The 18637-nt window shown below is 39.4% G+C and overlaps 1 protein-coding gene across 1 annotated transcript in view; it reads right to left on the bottom strand.

Moving 5' to 3' along the window:
- Positions 1-18637, bottom strand: part of RAPGEF4 (Rap guanine nucleotide exchange factor 4) — a 158484-nt gene that overhangs the window by 48568 nt on the left and 91279 nt on the right. Inside the window, exons 8-11 of the mRNA XM_009278582.1 lie at positions 7011-7064; positions 6605-6711; positions 4241-4362; positions 2577-2760 (exon numbers count right to left, since the gene is read on the bottom strand). Of these exons, the coding sequence (XP_009276857.1) occupies positions 2577-2760; positions 4241-4362; positions 6605-6711; positions 7011-7064 (467 nt within the window). The remainder of the gene's footprint in view (positions 1-2576; positions 2761-4240; positions 4363-6604; positions 6712-7010; positions 7065-18637) is intronic.

Raw genomic sequence — 18637 nt, 5'->3', positions numbered from 1 at the left:
CTTCACAAAAAGCTATTTTCACATTCACAGTGTATGTGTTTCCAAAGAAAAAAAAAACAGCCAATAGCAACAAGAGCCTGCCAAAAATTTCCCTGAGCTCTATTCTGTTTTTTAAACTATAGAACATTCTTTCACAGTTTGACAGTTAAAATGCTGCAGTTAATGTAATAAACAGAGAATTTTTTAAGTTGGCTGTCAAAACAAGTGACACTTTTTGCTAGAGATTTTCAGATTTTGAACAATAGAAAGTACCTTTCAAAGCAACAGCTTCATTATACAATCAAATTCTCAAAGTAATCTTCTCATCAAAGAACATTGTCTTATTTCTTTCAGGGTAATTATCTGAGTTCTGCAACCTCTCCGGAAATGGTGACTATTATAAAATGCAGCTGTGTTAGTTTGAAAATTGTGGGTCCTGCTCAGGTCAGCTAGAGCCAGTGTCTCTGAAGCCCTGACAATTCCTTGAACTTTGGCAGCTGTAACCGTGTCTAGTCAAAACTAGCAGGACTCTGAGGATTCGTGGAGATTTTAACAGCTTTGATACAGCATAGCCCAGGGTGGATTTTCAACTAATAAAATCATAATGTATGTAAACTGAATACTAGAACAGTAGTTAATATGGTGCCTAATAGTACAAGCTTGCTTCCATGAGCAAAGGGCAGCAAAAATAAGCACTTTCAGGGATAAGGATAGGGAAAGATGATTGATGGCTGTCAGTCTTGAGAAAACCTCTTTCCCCTCACTATATTGCATGAAAAATCTCCTATGAATATTCTTTCAGGTGATGCTGTGCAAGTGACAACACAGAGGGGAAAGCAGTACTTTCCACAGCATCATTCCAGCCTGTCAGCTCTCTGCAAGGAGTGTGGATGATAATCAACATTGATCCTGCCAGGGTAAACTTACACTGGTTGCTCTGAAAGTCATGATGGAAAGCAAATGTAGTAGGAAGCCAAAAACTGTAATAACCTAAGGGAGCAATTCTCCAAGAGCTAACCTGCTCAGTCAGCCTGAGGCAAAGGAGATAGTACAGAGGTGCAGGGTCACAGCACACATAGCACTGTTCACGGTCTCCTAATGACTGGCATCTGCTCACGGGTGCAAGAAGCCCTCTTTCGCTCCTCAGTGGAGAATGCACAGGACATCTCTGTGAGGAGAAAACACCTCACTTCCCTGACACCATAAGGGTTTATGGAAGCGCCATGCTCCCAGTCTGGTTTGTCTATGTATTTTGTGTGACAGGGAGTGAGTGCTCCTTTGGTTGTGTTTGACTAGACCTCTAATAAACAGAGGAAAGAGAATTTATACTTTTAAAACTATTGCTGCATGGCAGTGTTACCTATTTTTGTAAGCACAAGTATCTGATGGCACTTTTTGAAATGCAATGCTTTTAGCAAGTTTTTGGAAAAGTGCCGTCTAAATGAGCTTGCTATCTAAACAGACAACACAGGGACAAGAATGGAGCAGGGAAAGGATACAGATGGAAACAGAACAGGAGCAAGCACTTGTGTTAAGTGGATTCAAAACATTTTTAGTAGAAAAAATGTTCTCACACTGTAGGCAGGGCCCAATCCTATCCCATAGCAAAGACAAACTTTGCCAATGGCCTCAAAGGAGCAAGATCCAGCTTTGTGTACTTATCTTTCTTGAACTGACCCTTACAAGTAAATCTTTGGTGAAGATGACCTTAAGTAATTCATTATTCTCAGTGCGCTTAATTAGCAGTAAAGTATGTCTTCAGTGGCCCCTAAACACTACCTGCAAAATGAAGAGGTTGCCTTCAATGGAGGGTCAAACAGAGTTTATACTGGTTGCTTTGAAGTCACTATAAAGCTGCCTGTAAAGAAGGCCTTTAGCACAGTTTTCAGTGTGACCAGAACGTATTGCTGAAAGGATGGTTAGCCAACTGATGAGAGGACATGATGTGATAGCTATGAAAAGGTTAGGCAGACATCCTCTGTGGCCTAGGTACAAAAAGCATTTTTTTTTAATGTATTGATTTTATAACAATAAGAATGGATAAATAAACCCACAGAGCCACATTTCACACCTTCCTAGCAAACTACAACAGGCCAAGTCCAGCCTATCTTAATTCAATAAGTTTCTACCAAAGATGAATCTAATTAACGGCTGCCACTGATGACTGCAATTGAAAGGTACCTGCTGTGCTGCCATCCTACCACTCTACTCACTCACAATAACTGAAAGCAGCATAGTTAATTGAATGGCACGTCTACACAGAAAGTGTTAACGGAACAGGACTCTTCTATTACCTGCAACTTACTTTTGGGGGAGACTCAGAAATGAAATAAAAACTCACAAGGCAGCATTTTCCTCAGGGTGAGTATGATGGCATTCATGGCCTTTGATGGTTATTCTCAACACACAGTTCAACTTATAAGCATTAATAAGGATGGGAAATGACTTAATATGGACTTAAAATCTTTAGAGGTTGAACAAACTGGCACTGACATGAAATAACTGGCCAAAGGATGCCCGATAATAAATGTACATTTCTCCTCTTTCCATGTCACAAGGAAGGCCCATGTACAATTTTAACACATTAATCTGCTTACGGTTTTCTGAGAATCATCCTCATATGAGCATCTGGCCCAATCTGAGACAGAAGAAGCATAGTGTCCTGTAGCTCCTCATCACACTCCTTTTTCTCTTCCTCGGTTGGCAAAGGGGCATCTTCACGCTCATCATCCAAAAATCGATAAAATAAGTATTTGTCTTGAAAGTGGTGTTCCTGATCCACTGAAAACAACATAACATACCAAATACTAAGCTCTCCTCATTAAAGTCAACCTTGTAGAAATCTGTGTAGCATTGTATATGTCACAGATATATTAGTTAAGAAGGGAAAGAAACTGCAAGAGTATGAAACACCTTTATTTCCCACATATGTCCAAATTATGTAGCTTGGAGGGTACACTTTTAAATTGTGTACTACAAATACTTTCCAAAAGGCTTCTATATATGTGTGTTGTGGGTGTGTATACATACATGTGTGTGTGTGCACGCGTGTGTGTGTTTTTCTTATTAGATCTGGTTTTGTTCTTATTGTTTCAAACCATTTAAATTAAGCAAACAATTCACAGTGGGGAAATGGTTACCTCATGAATTTCTAAGAGGTGTTCTCTAGCATGAACACCTTGCCCTACATGTTTCAGACAGGGCTAAAAGGTAACAAAAGCATCTAAACTCTTTCTGATGTACCAGAAATGTACATCATCAAGATACAATCCCAGGGGCAAGTTCATTGACCTGTGTCCTGGTGGAAGAACTTAATAGAAAGACTACCAAGAGAAGAATTCTAAAGAGAGGCTATGATATGGCAAAGGACAAACCCTTGGTCTTCCAAGCAAGTCAGAGTGATGTGTTGAGTTGGAGACTGTGATGCAGCTTGCAACAGCTTGCCCCTGGGAGTTCAAGGGAATATTTGGCAGGAATTAAAGCTAGAGCCCTGAGGGTAAGGAAGCAGTGGAAACAATCTGACTTCTCAGTGTGGAAATTTCTCCCTGGGATATGGGAAGCACAACACAGGATAAATGGAAGTGTATTGTAATAGAGCTGCTCTTCTGGACTTAATAAAACTGTACATGCAAAGCTTCAAATACAAATATTGCTTTAGAAAGCTACCGTTTTGAGGGCTATAATATCCTGTTACCAAGTAAATCCTGCCAAATGGAAACTGGAAGTCAATGTAAAATACAGTCAGAAAACTAACATAAAATCCCAGATCTCTGCACTGGAATATTTGGAGTGCTGAACTTGGGAACCGCTCCAAAAACCACTGAAAATCGTTCCAAAATTATGGATCTGAGCAAACACAAATCTTCACATTCACTTCCAAATGCTGCAAATTTTGATGAAGATCAGTAATACTGATGGTATTACTGTGTGTGTATGGTAATACTTCTCTTGGTTTTGGCCTGAGTGCTATACAGCTCTTGCAACATAATCACAAGCTGGTATACTCCTAAGTATAATTAGAGTTATCATTATAAATTGTTCATTTACTTTTCAATATCTCATAAGTTAAAAAGGCATATTGGTAGCAAGATTCACGTAATACTGTCTGTGTGTTTCGCTTGCACTTATGAATGAACAGGTTGCTCTGCAGCATTTTCTTTGGGCTCATGATCCCTTACTTTTTCATGAAAGAGATCTACAGAGGCACTCATGTCACACATTGCCCATGTTTTAGTCAAGATGCTGATTTTCTTTATCTTACCATGGTTAAGAACACCTTCTTCCAGCAATACTTGCCACATGCCAACAGCCTGGGTTCGTGAATGGACACAAGTACTTTGCTGCATCATCCAGTCAACTAGTTCTGTCCCCACACAGCATTGCCTGAAGGACAAATAGATAGAAATGAAAATGGAGCTAGTCAAGAGAGAGATCGCACACAGTGTCTGCCAAGAACAGTGATATCTTAAACTCTGTATAACCTTAGACAAATCTCCCTACAGAAAACACAATGTCACCATCTACGTGTATATGCTTGAAATACCAGTGAAGGTATTCAGTTTTGAGAGGGTCACCTCAGCAGAACAACAAGTGTTTGAGGAAATGCAAAGTTCAGAGGATCAGAGTGACCCTGTGCCACCTGGTACAAAACCTGTTGCACCAGTGCAACAACCTCCAACCCAGATTTCAAAGGAAACCTTCTCTGTATACCGTGGGATAGCAAAAGCCTCATGCTTTTCAGAATGCTGCATGAAAACAAACATCTAACACTGTAAAAGCTTTGCCAATGAGAACAGCCTCCACAGGAAGAGTGAGTGTTATGAAGGTGTTCCTCCATTTGTAACCAAACTCCAGCCATACTGTATTTGGGGACATTGGTTTGTAGGTCTACAGTGCTTCTGAGGCTCTCTCATGCTAGGTGCTGGTCACCTCGCAGCTCCTGACTGACGCAGAGGCAGACAACAACAGGCCTCAAGTTCTGGAGAACGCCCAAAGAGGGGGAAAAAACCAAAAAGCGACGTGGTCACTAAGTAAAATTCTTTGTCATAACACTCCCTAGCTCAGCAGAACAGAAGCAAATGAGCAATGTGATCAAAAACTTACAAATCTATAACTGATCACACGTAGAACAGAGAGGAGGCTGGCTAGTCCTTCTAGACAGGCTCTCGTGGCTCCACACTTCTTGCATCACTTTCAGAGACCAAGGAAACGTAATACTGAAATTGCTGAAATTTAGCTTAAATAATGCTCTTCCAATTAAAATCCCATTTTGATGACAAAACTTTCCCTCACCTGGATCCAATCTAAATTTTGGCATTCCATATTTAAAAAAAACAAGGATAGAACAGTAAGAGTTTTTCCCAGTTATGTATAAGATAAAATGGTGCAGTTGTTTGGACCAGCATTGGTCTTCATTTATCATACATGCTCTTTTGTTCTTCTAGAACGATGAGCAATGTCATATCAATATATATCAAATCATATATTCTCAGATCAACTCACAAGCTCCAAATACCTTGCATCATATTAAATACATTTCGGACTGAAATATGGAAAATCAATGCACTTACCTCAAAAGCAGATCAGCAATATATTGATTTACTATTTAGAAAAAGACATACTCAGAGATTTTAAACTAATTTTTATTTAAATATACTCCAAATGATGCATTAGGTATTTGATTTAAACATTAGACACTAAAACAAATTGATTGTTCCTTAAACCAACAATAGATAGATCCTGACTCCTTCAAGTCAGATTCCTATTCTACAAGTGCCATTGTTATCCCACTTCAGCAAGACAGTGCTGCCACCAGCAGAAGGATAAGAAAGCCTGGCAATCAATGCACTTACCTCAAAAGCAGATCAGCAACATATTGATTTACTATTTAGAAAAAGACATACTCAGAGATTTTAAACTAATTTTTATTTAAATATACTCCAAGAGATGCATTAGGTATTTGATTTAAACATTAGACACTAAAACATTGATTGTTATCCCACTTCAGCAAGACAGTGCTGCCACCAGCAGAAGGATAAGCCTGGCAATAATAGATAGATCCTGACTCCTTCAAGTCAGATTCCTATTCTACAAGTGCCATTGTTATCCCACTTCAGCAAGACAGTGCTGCCACCAGCAGAAGGATAAGAAAGCCTGGCAATACACTGAAAAAAAAATTTTAAATATAACAGAAAATTTACATAAGGAATGTTTCTCACCAGGTTAATTTTCAGAACTCCACACTGAGCAACACCACTGTAGCAATCAATACAGTAACATAACATATTAATGAGCTTTCCTATTATCTCTTTCTGATATACGAAGAGAACAGAATCTACATTTTAACTTGATATTGCACAGAATATTCCAGCTAACTATGCTATTAACTTCGGAAGAGTTTTTGTATGTGAATACTTTGTTCACAATCATGGACTCAATTTCCAGTCAAATTACTTCAGAAAAGATTTACCAGGCCCATTAAAGGCTGCATAACATCCAGACTCAAATAGCATCACAGAATAATTTCAGACCTTTTGAGACCCGCAAGTATGGTAAGGCATAAATCACAAATCAGAGAATGGCAGGCATAAAAATTCAGAGACCTCTATACAATCAGCTCACACACCTGTAAGTCTTCAGATGGTATTTACGATCTCTTATCATGTGAGGGGCTCGGGACAGAATTGTATTCCGCAAAATCTTTCCAGCTCTGAGGATCTTTTCTGAAGGAACCTTGGTGATCATGGAGAAAAAAAAAGGGACCAAGACACACAGATTTTAAACTTTCTACAATCTCTGTACTGCCTTCTGCAAAACAAAACACAAGTTCTCTTTTCCCTAAATTAAAAATCCTTGCACAGATGCTTACTTTTGCAAAGCAATGTAGTATATATTTGGGATTTTAAGTCTCACATACTTATCACATCTAACAGAAAGCATCACTTCAGCTGATACGCGTCACACTGTTGGAAATAGGAGTTATTTCCATTTGTCTAGCGGCCTGGCTCTACAGCACACCTATGCCCTATTACCTGTGTAATGGTTTTAGTAGGACGATGTGGGATGTGAGGTTCAATAAGAGGTGTCTGAAAAATAAAATGAAATGAAATAAATTTTTAAAGGTTGAGCAGTAAAATAAAATAAAAAAAACTGAACAAAGAAGCTGTAAAAACAAAGAAGGACGTTTAAGTCCAAGCTTTGCCCAGGGGCCGTGAGTAGAAAAAGCTCTCTGAAGACATCCTAAAGACAAACTTGGCTCTGAACGCTCAGCAAATTAAAACAGTGACATGACACATGAAGATTAATAAACAAATGCATGTTAAACTTTCTAAAGCACTAACGAAGTGTGCAATGGTGAAACACCACACCAAATCTGAGGCTACGCGGGCATAGCTAGCTCTTCCACTTGCTGCTTTCGACCTGCAGTGGGCACAACAGCATTCCTCCACATGCGGCTGCCTCCGCCATTCAGTCCCCCACCACAGAAACTCTCTCCTCCTTCAGCACCTTTTTCTATTCAGCTTTCTTCTCCCTTACAGCATCACACAAGAAGACAGGAATGAAGAAAAAGCTCTGCTCCCACGCTCTGTCTTTTCTAAACTATCAGGCCTAGCTGGCAACCCTTTTATAGCTGCTCACCAGAGCTCTCTGAAATGTAAGAGCACGCAGGCCACTCGCAGAGACCTTAGTAAGGACTTTCACAAAGGGGCTGGTGAAGGAAAAAGAAAAGAGTAGAGCAGGTGACTTGGTTCTGCAAAGGGAAGAGTGAAAGGGAAGGCTATCAGGGCTCTCTCTATAAGAGAGAAGCAGAGAAGGGGATGAGAGAAATGGGAAAACAGGCACTTAACAAACAGGTGAAAAGAGAGGGGAGACAGGAAGCACATGGTACAACACAGAGGAAAAAGGAAAGCAGAGGGTTAAAGGACAGTAGAAATGGAGACAAAGGAGAACAAAACCAAACTTCAGCAGCCACCTCAGAATGATGGGAAAACGTTTTGCTCTGTTGGGACTTGTAGTTAACAGCATGGACCAAATCTCCTTCCAGTGTGAAATGTCAGGAGACACGACACAAGGGCTGAATTTGGCTGGTGTTGTGGGCTTGCTGACAGGCCAGATCATACCAAACACAGAGGTCTCCCACAAGGGCAAGACCTTGCACCTCAGCCCACGGCAGCCGTGGCTCCCTTACACCCGTACAGCAAAGGCAGGACAGCCAGGTCGGAAGTACAGTGAAACATATGCCATGTACTGCTGGGTTGCTGGGTATCGGTTTTCTTAAGCTGGGCACCTGTTTGTTAGCTCCCACAGGATTTTAATGATGTGACAAAGTCCTTGTAGTAATCAAATAGTGCTAGGAGCTCCGAATGCACCAGGAGATTATAGGTCAGCCAGGAAAAGGCAAGAATGAGGGAAGCACATGATAGGAATCAATAAAGATAAGATAATCTTAACGGAGAAGCCTGTATATGGAAAACAATGCAAATGGTTTTTCATTTCTACTCATACCTTACAAGAAGTCTCTGAAAAGGCAAATCAATGCAATTAAATTGGGATTCTTGATTTTTCTCATTAATAAGTCAACAATTTTTCAAAGACTCATTTAAGCTATAAACATTTCTGTCCCACCAGAAGGGTGGTAGAACATCCCTCAGTATTTCTTCATTTCTGGAACTGTGTGGAGCATGCTTTAGACAGTCTACATTTGCAGTTAAAGCATGCTAAGAATAGCAATAATCTTTTGAAATATGCCTCTAATGCAAACAAAACCATTGAATAACAGTTTCAAACAGGTATATAAATAATGAAGTCAGAGATATCACTCTGAGTATTAATGATTTTTGCTTCCATTTTCTTTTAAAAGGATTTCAAGTCCTCACCAAGTTCAAGGAGACTGAAGGTAAATACATACTTAAATGGTTGGCTAAATTGGCATTAAAGTAATTATGAAAATTATTTTTAAGTTCTACATTCTTAAAAGCTTTTTTTTTAAATCAATAAAGCACAATAAACTCAATTTAGCTTCAGATTTTCATTCTAGTTAGGAATATACTTCAAAGGAGAGATAAAATGCGTAAGACAAGAAATATAAGAGACTTTTACAGCAACAGACTAGTGGAAATGAATCACATTTTAGTTCTTCAGAGTTTCCATTAAACTACAACAAAAATGCATAAAACTAATAGTTGAAAAAATTTAATTTGGATGAAGATTTGTCAATAAATCTCCCATCTTAAAACAGAATGTAAGAGAGCATTTAGAAGAAATCTGATTCAACCCAAAAATACAGAAAACACCCAAGGTGAAAGCTAAGGCACAGCACAAGAATCTGCAGAAAGCAGCAGGAAGGCTTGTTCACCTACATTTGATCCTGACCAATACAGAAGGATCAGCTGCGAAGACAGAAGGTATGTTGGGTGAAGGTGATCATGAAACGATCCAGTGTCAGAACTTTACAGAAGCAAGTAAGAACATCAAAGTAGAAACAATGGACTAGGAAGAAAAATTCCCATACAAACAGAATACTGATAGCTAAATTCCTGAGGCAGGTCATGGGGGAGCAAGTGTAAGGTAAAAGGAGTTAAAGAAAGCTGGTAGTTACTTAATGAAACAATACTAACCACACATACAATATATCCTAGCACAGATCTAGAAGTTGTAGTAAAGACTCAACTTAGCTAAAGAAAGAGCTCTGCACTGAAATACAAGAAGGAAATGTACAGAAAGGATAAAGTAAGGGGTTTACAAAAGGCAAGTATAAAAAATAATTTGAATAATGAAGGACAAAATTAGAAAAGCAAAGGTATAAAATGAGACAGACCTACCAAGAAATGTCAAGAGCTACAGAAAATATTCCACAAGTACATTAGTAGTAAAACAAAGAGAAGGAAAAGTGTTGATGCACTGCTCAACAGAGGGAAATCTATTGACAGATAATGCAAGTCGGCCAGAAGCAGTTGATTTATTTTTTGTATCAGTGTTCACTAGAAAGATCAGTGGCAGACAGATGGCTATTATCCTAAGTAGTAGAGTGAAAGGGGTAAAATCTCAGCCTGAAAAAGCAAAAGAATGGATGAGAAAATATTACATAAATTAGCTATTTTCAGATTGGCTGGGTTTGTAGAATTTCATGCAGGAAACTTGAAGAGCTTGAAGAAACTTAAAGAGGGCTGCAGCCATCTCAGAACCATCAGCAGTCACCTCTGACAATTCTTGGGGACTAAGGAAGGCAGCAGAAGACAGAAAAATGGGAAAAGGAGGAGCTGAAAAATTATAGACATGTCAGCTTAACTTGTCTTCCTAGAAAAAGTCCATTTGTAAGCACCTGGAAAAGAACAGGGAGATGAGTCACATGTGACGTATATTAATCAAGAACAAATCATGCCACACTAATCTAATTTCTTTCCATGACCGGGTAGCAACACAGATAGATTGGGGAAGAAACAGTAGTTTTTCAACCCTTTACTTTAGTAAGACTTTGGCACTGTCTCATACAATAATCTCTTCTGCAAAGGGCAGATTAAATTCTTACAAAATAGGTGCAAAGCCAGCTGGAAAAGTATATTTTGAAAGCAATTACCAGTGAAGCACTGTCCAACTGGCAGTCATACCAGAGGTCTGTTCTGAGCAGCATTCTAAAGAATATGTCACATCTGATACTATTAAATGTTAACACGGGATGAAGTAGAATGTACACTGATTGATTCTGCAGGAGACTTCAGGATGGGAGGGACTGCATGTACATTGGAGAATAAGTTTGCAATTTGATACAGGTTTGACATTGGTCTGAAGAAAATATGATGCTGTTATGCATCACAGATAGTGCTGACTACTTTTCAGGCAGAATCAGCTATATAAAGACAGGGTAGGAAACAAGTGTCTTAGCAGCAGTTCCACAGAAAAAGAAATAAAGTTTATAACAGGTATTAAACAGAACTGAGTAAGCAATGCCATACTTGTGTGAAAGCAACAAATACTGTACTGGGATGTAGTAACAGGTTAGATACATAATGCAGTCCTGCTTTAGTCAGCCTAGATAAGACCTAAGCTAAAGCACTGTGTCTCAGTTGCCCACTTTACTTTGAAAGTATCTAAACCAACTAGACAGAATTTAGAGGAGAGCAACAAGAATAATCAGAAAGCACAACATAAATAATCAAAGTTGTTCAGCTAAGGAAAAGGCAAGTCTTAGCAGAAGTGTGATAAAAAAGACTTCAAATTTAAAAGGCCTTTGAAAAGAAAAAAGAAGTTACCTAGTCCATCGTGCAGAGATCAGGAAATAAAGAGTTGAAATTGCTGTAAGAAAGATTCAGGTTAGACATCAGTGAAGCTTTTCTAAGTGTGGACAGTGAATACTGGCACAGATTGCCAGGGAGGTGTGGTTCCTCCCTGGAAGTGACACAGCTATAGTGAATTGTGCATGTGGCTCAGGGATGGACTAGATGCTTTCCTGAAGTACCTTTTAGCCTCACTGTGTGGCACTGTGCAATTTTTGAGGACACCTTTACATGTGTAAAATTAGTTCAACCACAAGGTGGTGCTTAAAGGGATGATCAATAATACAACCCCCAGAGCAGCAAGCCCGGACTCAAGAAAGCAAAGCAGTCACTCCTACTGTGGAACAACGTCGTTGCCATCCAGAAGACATGCCCAGCAAGGAGTCCCCCCGACGTTACACCCTTTCAAAGCTACTGCAGTGAACTCTGGCTGCAATAGCGATGAGATGAAATGCAACAAATGGAACCACAGGGCTTGGACCGAGTTTGCTACAGAAAGGTAAGCTGTGCTTCAAAGGCAGAGAAATGTATCATCAATTAGTTAATAGGAGATATGATGTTCCTGCAACAACTTCCCATCAGAAAAAAATGGATTCAGTAAGGGATTGTATCTTAGGATAATAGTCACAACTTGGCTGAAGTCCAAGAAATGTTTTGTAAGTCTTTACAACCTTCGCTCTCCCAGTAAGGGATACTTTGAAAGCACTTAGAAAAAAAGAAGTAGCTCTCCCTATAAAACAGCAGAGAGTGAGCAGAGTGTTTAATTCCCTTCTTAACACATTCTGGTACCTCTGAAGAATTAATGTGACTAAAGCACATACATGTTGCACAGAGCTGTATGACTGCAGCTACTTGATCATCACATTTTTCAGGACTTCTGAATAAGGGAAAAGTTATCAGGTGAAGAGCTCAAATATGCAAGTCAGTTAGAATAGTTTACAAATTATTACCCATCTCCTGGCCACAGCAGTGACACGTGTACCTGCTCTTAGCTTTCCTTTAGCGTGAGAGAAAGCAACACAGCAGTACTGTCTTGAGCTTTAGCTACGTCGTGCCCTTTTCCAACTAGTGCACACACAGACAGTTTACTGTGATCTGCTGATCCCCCCTGTAGGGGAGAAGGTGCATATGGGTCTGGAGGGTAGAGAAGGGAAAGCTGCAGGTGCTGGTAGGGGGAAGCACAAAATGATCATGAGAAACTGTGATAAAATGGTTTTCAGCGTTAACGTTGCCAAACTTCATATCTGTACATTTATGGATTCACATTTGGGCCATTCAAACAAACCCTTCATGAAGCCAGTCACAAAACTTCCTATTTAAATTGGGGTGAAGCAGGGAAAGTAATAATTTTAGCCTCCATTCCTTTGAAGATTCAAATATTTATGCATGAGAGCAATACCATAGATTTAAATAGGACTATTCATGTGTATAATTTTATGCACACATTTAATCTCTGGAGAAATAGGCCTTAGATTACAAACTATAGGGCAAGGGCTGCCTTTATTTCTGTGCTTCTTACATCACTGAGCAAGCCATATGCAAACAAATAAATAATATAATGAACAACAATAATAGAGACCTAACATGAGGTCTGTATTTGTCAAGTTATTTGAATCTGCTAAATAAAATCCAAGAACATCTCTTATAAAAATACATTTTTCTATTCCCCTTGTTAAATAGCTGTAAGAGGATGTTTCTTCTGAGCCTTTACATATGAATGAATGCTTTAGACCTACAGCGATTTGGATCTATAGAATCAAATGATAGAGGGGCCTATCTTACTACTATCAAATATTAATGTAGGAAATGTGTATTGCAAAGAACTAAGATTAAATAAAACAAAAACCAATGAATCATGTTTTTCCCATGACCTCAGTGTAGCTCATCTTTGAACAGAGAACAACTTTCTGTATTTATTGGAGTTAAGCATGGCATGTGAGGTTACCAAGGTGATCGGATAAACCTGTGCACTACTGTTGATCCCTTTATTTCCAACTGGGGCACTGAAAAGAGTTGCAAGTGACATCTGTTTTCCTGCTGGCTGGCAGGGGATCCAGAAGAAACAAAGGACAAAAGCCACACAAGTCCAAAGGTGGCAGCAGCAACAGCCACATCACTAAGAGGTCTGTTTGTTTTACACCCTCAGTATTTACTGCTATTGGTGATTTAGGGCCTAATCCAAATCCCACTGAAATCACTGGGAAGTCCCTAATTGACTCAATGGGTTTTGAGTCAGGCCCATAGCATTTGATTCTCCTAAGTGTATTTCAGGAAGTGGAGCATCTTTAGCCCTTACTGGTTCCAAATGACTTCTGATGACTGCCATTTATGACTAACATGCTTGAATATTCTTGTATACATCTCCTTGAAAGGCTATCAGTGCCCTACCTGTTTCACATGGGAGGAAATAAAACATACAAAAAACCTTTCCCACAATATTGGTGAAAGTATAGCCAGTCAGTAAGATACAGCCGACAATTAGCAAAAGTCCCCACAGCCCTCCCACACAACACCTCCCCCTTCTATTCTTATCATTCTTTCTCAAATCCATATATCCATTTCCAAAAAGTTGCCTTTTTTGTAGTATGTCATCTATCTGAGCTACTTCAGACTAAAGGCATAGATAAGAATTCCAAAGATGAGGGGCCTTTGTAGAGATGACTCTTTTTCCAATACAAACCAGTATTTCCAGCGCTACAGAATAACCATATAGCAGGGAAAAAAGGTCCTTTGAAAAGCATTTTTGTCAAAATTTGAAAGAAAATGTAACCAATATTGTAGGAATTTCTGTGCTCTGTTAGCCTGTGCTGGATCTCTGGAGTAGCCCTATGTAGAACATGCTGATACACTGACCAACTCTTGTCATCAGAAAACAACCTATGTCATGACCTCTAACCAACCCTGCAGGGTGCACAGTCTGTAAGAAACCTTGGCACACATTCCCTGCCACAGGGACTTCTGATGGTTGGGACCTGTTACCAGGATTGAGCTCTGCCCAACTGAGACCACAGTCATATCCGCAGAGAGACCTTACCCGCCCCTCCAGAGGACAAGAAAAGTGGAAAGAGAAATACAATCATCACTACTATGCTGGAAACATTTCAGTCATCTCTTCACTATCTCCCCACAAATGCATGTAGCAGCTGAGAAAACGAACCTGTCCTCCCCAGCACTCTCCACAAGACAGTACTGGCAGCCAAAGAGCAAAGTGCCTGCTCATGTCTCCTAAGTCCAAAACTGACAATGACTGACTTCATGCCAGGTCTGTAGGTGACTTAGCAACAGTTTGCAATTAACAAAGGACAAATTACCCAGAAAAAGCACTTGTTTCTGCTCTTCATCTATGTTTACCAAACAATGCAAGTATTAAAAGGACCTGTAGCCAGTCTAGATAGTCTAAAATTGTATTACCAAAGCATCTTCAAACCACCCATGCTCACAAAAGACAACCATAGAGCTTCTTAAGAAACATCAAAAGTGGGAAACAGGGCAAGGTATGGACAGAGGAAAACACAGTCACAAGGATGTTTGCAAAATTAGGGAACTTCCACAGAAACAGGAATTAATCACATCTTAAAAATCTTCTGAGTTTCATAAAACTACAGCACCTGTAATCTAAATACCCCAAACTACAAACTAACTAAACCAAGCAAAATAGACTAGTAGAAATTGTCAGGACCAGTGGTTAAGACAGCTCAGTTTTATTCTTTTTTTCTGAATTAATTGACTGCATGACCTTGCACAAATCACGTAATCATACTGTGTTTCATTCTCCCCTTTTTGGAGAGAGGAATACTAATAATTTCTACCTTTGTAAAATGCTTTGAATACTGTCAGCAAATGGACTACTATCAAAATATTCAGTGTAATGATGACTGTTTTAAAATCTATATTCTTTAAATGTAATACAATGTGAAGACTAAGCTGTATTTTAAAATACATTCTAAAATTGCTTTTCTTTAGTAATCTACATGTATTAATAGCATAAACAGGAAAATGTGTCCCTTTAAATTCTCAAATACAATCAGTGTAGCAAATTTATTTTAGAAAGCTAAATTGAAATTGCATTATTAACACTTCTACAATGTTTCTTTAACAAACTGTAAATGTCCGTCCATTTAACGCAAAATGATTCAGCCATTACCAAAAATGATACTTCACTGTGAATGTCAAAGGGAAAAAGAATATTGAAACAGCTTATGACCAGTGCACAAAAACCCCCAGAACATGGCTAATGATGTCTTATTTTCCTGTCATTTTTCTGCTTCCCTGCTACAATGAAACAGCTGCTATAACTACACTGCATGCATTGAATAAAATGTCAGAAAATGCTAACTCTGCTGTAAGCATTCCTGATATTCTGATAGAGGTGTGACTACAGTTGCCATAAGGAATCTCAAGCCAGCGTTGTCATGGGTTTCTCTGCTGCTGCATTTTTTTAACCTACAAAAGAATAAAGCATTTTTTTTCAGTCTCTCATGAGAATTACTGGTTTCTTAGTATCCATGGCTTTAATAGTATGTTTACATGAAATTATTTACTTCTTGAGAAACAAACTATAATGATGAAGATGAAAAAGTATGATAAATACTAGGCAGCAAGGTTACTGGTTTTTAAGACCCGCCTCTCACCCATGCTATAGGTGACTTATAGTTGCTATATTGACAGCAACTATTCAAAAGGCAAACTGAAGGGAAGTTAAAGATTAATGAGCTTCTGGAGGATTTATTTCACTTGTTCCCAGATACCTTTGTAACTTCTGCACACATCTCCCACCTCCAAGTCTCCCAGGAGGCATGCCTCTAGGCAAACAGGACTGGATGGCCTCTCCTACACTTCGATCACACCCAGATGCCAGAACTGCCCTCTGAGGACTAGGTGGTGAAATTTTAGATGAAGTGGTTTCATGCCAAACATAAGGGTGCCAAAAACTGGATGGAGTGTGAATTAGTGGGTGAAATTGTGAACCTATTAAAATCAATAGTGAAACTCTTGACTTTAGTGTAGTCAAAACACCACACAAGTGAGGCAAGAGCACTACTGTCTCCTGGGTGATAGCGGTTTATGTATTGTGTAACCCCAGCTAGTCTTTCCACCTCTGAGTGTTTCAGCTTCTCCATCTGTTAAATGGGGACGACAGTATCTACTCACATCTCTGACAAGTGATGAGAATGAGCAACTAAAAACACTGCTGAATGCTGCAACTAAAATCCTGGAAGTCTAGTGTCTACAAATTCATCCTGAGCATTTTATAATGATTTTTAACACAGAAAGGAAAAGTCATCAAAGTGAGACAGGGCTAGAGGGCATTGAAGGTTACTGCCTGAATTCCCTGGGGAGGTCAGCAACAAGGTAAAGCCTCTGGCAAGCGGGGAAGAGAAGTTAATTTAAACCCATTTTGTGTCTCCTCTGGTGATTCCAGGTTCCTTCTTCTCCAAGTTCAGGACAGCGCATTGTGTGAACATACATGAAATGATGAAACATTGAAGGAGTGCAGCACATCTGCTTCAGATTCTAGCTGCCCTATCTACTCCTCATTCTTCTTCCTGTCATCCTTTTCAGAAATAAATTTTTGCTAAAAATGAAACTGAAAAAGAATGATCTAACAATATCCAGTGCAACACCTTCTGTTATCCTACTTCACAGAAGGAGATTTTTAATGATCTATGTAGATGTTTTCCATCTACATACAATATATTTCCTGAAAAAGGTAAATGGTTGTTTCTGTAGTATATGAAAGTAAACAGAAGAAAGAAATCCCACACTGATGGCTAGACCAGAACACATTTAAAAAAAAGCACATTCTTCTTTCAGCCAAGTATTTCTTTACTTCAACAGCTTTAAGTCTTCTGTCATAAACATAAAAACCATTAAAGCACTTCTGTTTAATTTACATATTTGTGCGTCAGTGGAAAAGACAAGCATTCTGCTCTTGGCAAATATCCACAAAACAACCTTCTTATCTTCTTTAAAACTTCTATTTCCCATGATGTCTACAAAAAGCTTGTCAAAGTGGAGGATGCTGATGTGCTGAACCTGCTACCTATCCTGTCTCATCCAAGTCTTTCAGACTGTGCAGTTTATCTATTAGGTGGCTTTGTTCCAAAATTGGATTGTAGTCTCGTTAGGGTAGAGCCCTTCCTCCTAGAGCTTCTGATGCAAGAGACAGCTCCTGTCCCTGACTGGGATGTGTTAGCACCCCCACAGCTCTGCTAACCACAATGAACCTTCATGACCAGACATATCTAACCACACATCCAAGTCTTTCAGACTGTGCAGTTTATCTATTAGGTGGCTTTGTTCCAAAATTGGATTGTAGTCTCGTTAGGGTAGAGCCCTTCCTCCTAGAGCTTCTGATGCAAGAGACAGCTCCTGTCCCTGACTGGGATGTGTTAGCACCCCCACAGCTCTGCTAACCACAATGAACCTTCATGACCAGACATATCTAACCACATGGGGTGACCTCATCGCAGTCTACAACTTCCTCAAGGCGGGCAGCGGAGGGGGGGGGGCTGAGCTCTTCTCTCTGGTGACCAGCAATAGGACACGAGGAAATGGAAGGGGAAGCTCAGATTGGACATTAGGAAAAGGTTCTTCACTGAGAGGGTGGTCAGTCACCGGAACAGGCTCCCCAGGGAAGTGGTCACGACACCAAGCCTGTCAGAGTTCAAGGAGCATCTGGACGACGCTCTTAGTCATATGGTTTAGTTTTAGGTAGTCCTGCGAGAAGCAGGGAGTTGGACTCGATGATCCTTATGGGTCCCTTCCAACTTGAGATATTCTATGATTCTATGAAAACAGAAGGGACCTGGTCACGAGGGACAACATGCATCTTCTGAGGACAACCCATCAACATCACTACCTTCTCCTGCTATGAGGGCACATCATCATCTGATTCAGTCATGGGCAAAGTCCAATAGCATAAATTCAGGGGGTAAATACTGGCTATGAAGGGTAAGGGCATTTCTTTTTCTTTTACAGTAAAATCCAATTGTAGTCTCACACATTTAACTAGCATGAAATGAAACTCATTACGGCTGTATTAGTTAATCAGTTAATTCCATGTTCTTCAGATACTTTACTGGCAGTAATTGTATTGATTAAAAACATACAAAGGCATTTGGAATTAAATTATTAGATCTGAACAACATGGATTAATATACCCCGTTTTTCACATTAATTCCATAATGCAATGGGAATAATCAGTAAATAAAATACAAACATTAAGTTAATGTACATCTGTGTGAACAGTAGGTATTCCCCAAGAAAATAGTAAAAGAATAATACTAATGAAGTTTACTAATAAAAGAATAATACTCATGAGGTTTAACAAGGCCAAGTGCAAGGTCCTGCACTTGGGTCGGGGCAACCCCCAGTATCAATAC

Source organism: Aptenodytes forsteri, unplaced genomic scaffold, assembly GCF_000699145.1.
Source record: "Aptenodytes forsteri isolate BGI_AS27 unplaced genomic scaffold, ASM69914v1 Scaffold257, whole genome shotgun sequence".
Lineage (NCBI taxonomy): Eukaryota > Metazoa > Chordata > Aves > Sphenisciformes > Spheniscidae > Aptenodytes > Aptenodytes forsteri.
Note: the sequence above shows the minus strand (reverse complement) of the source record. Positions and strands in the feature narration are given on the sequence as shown.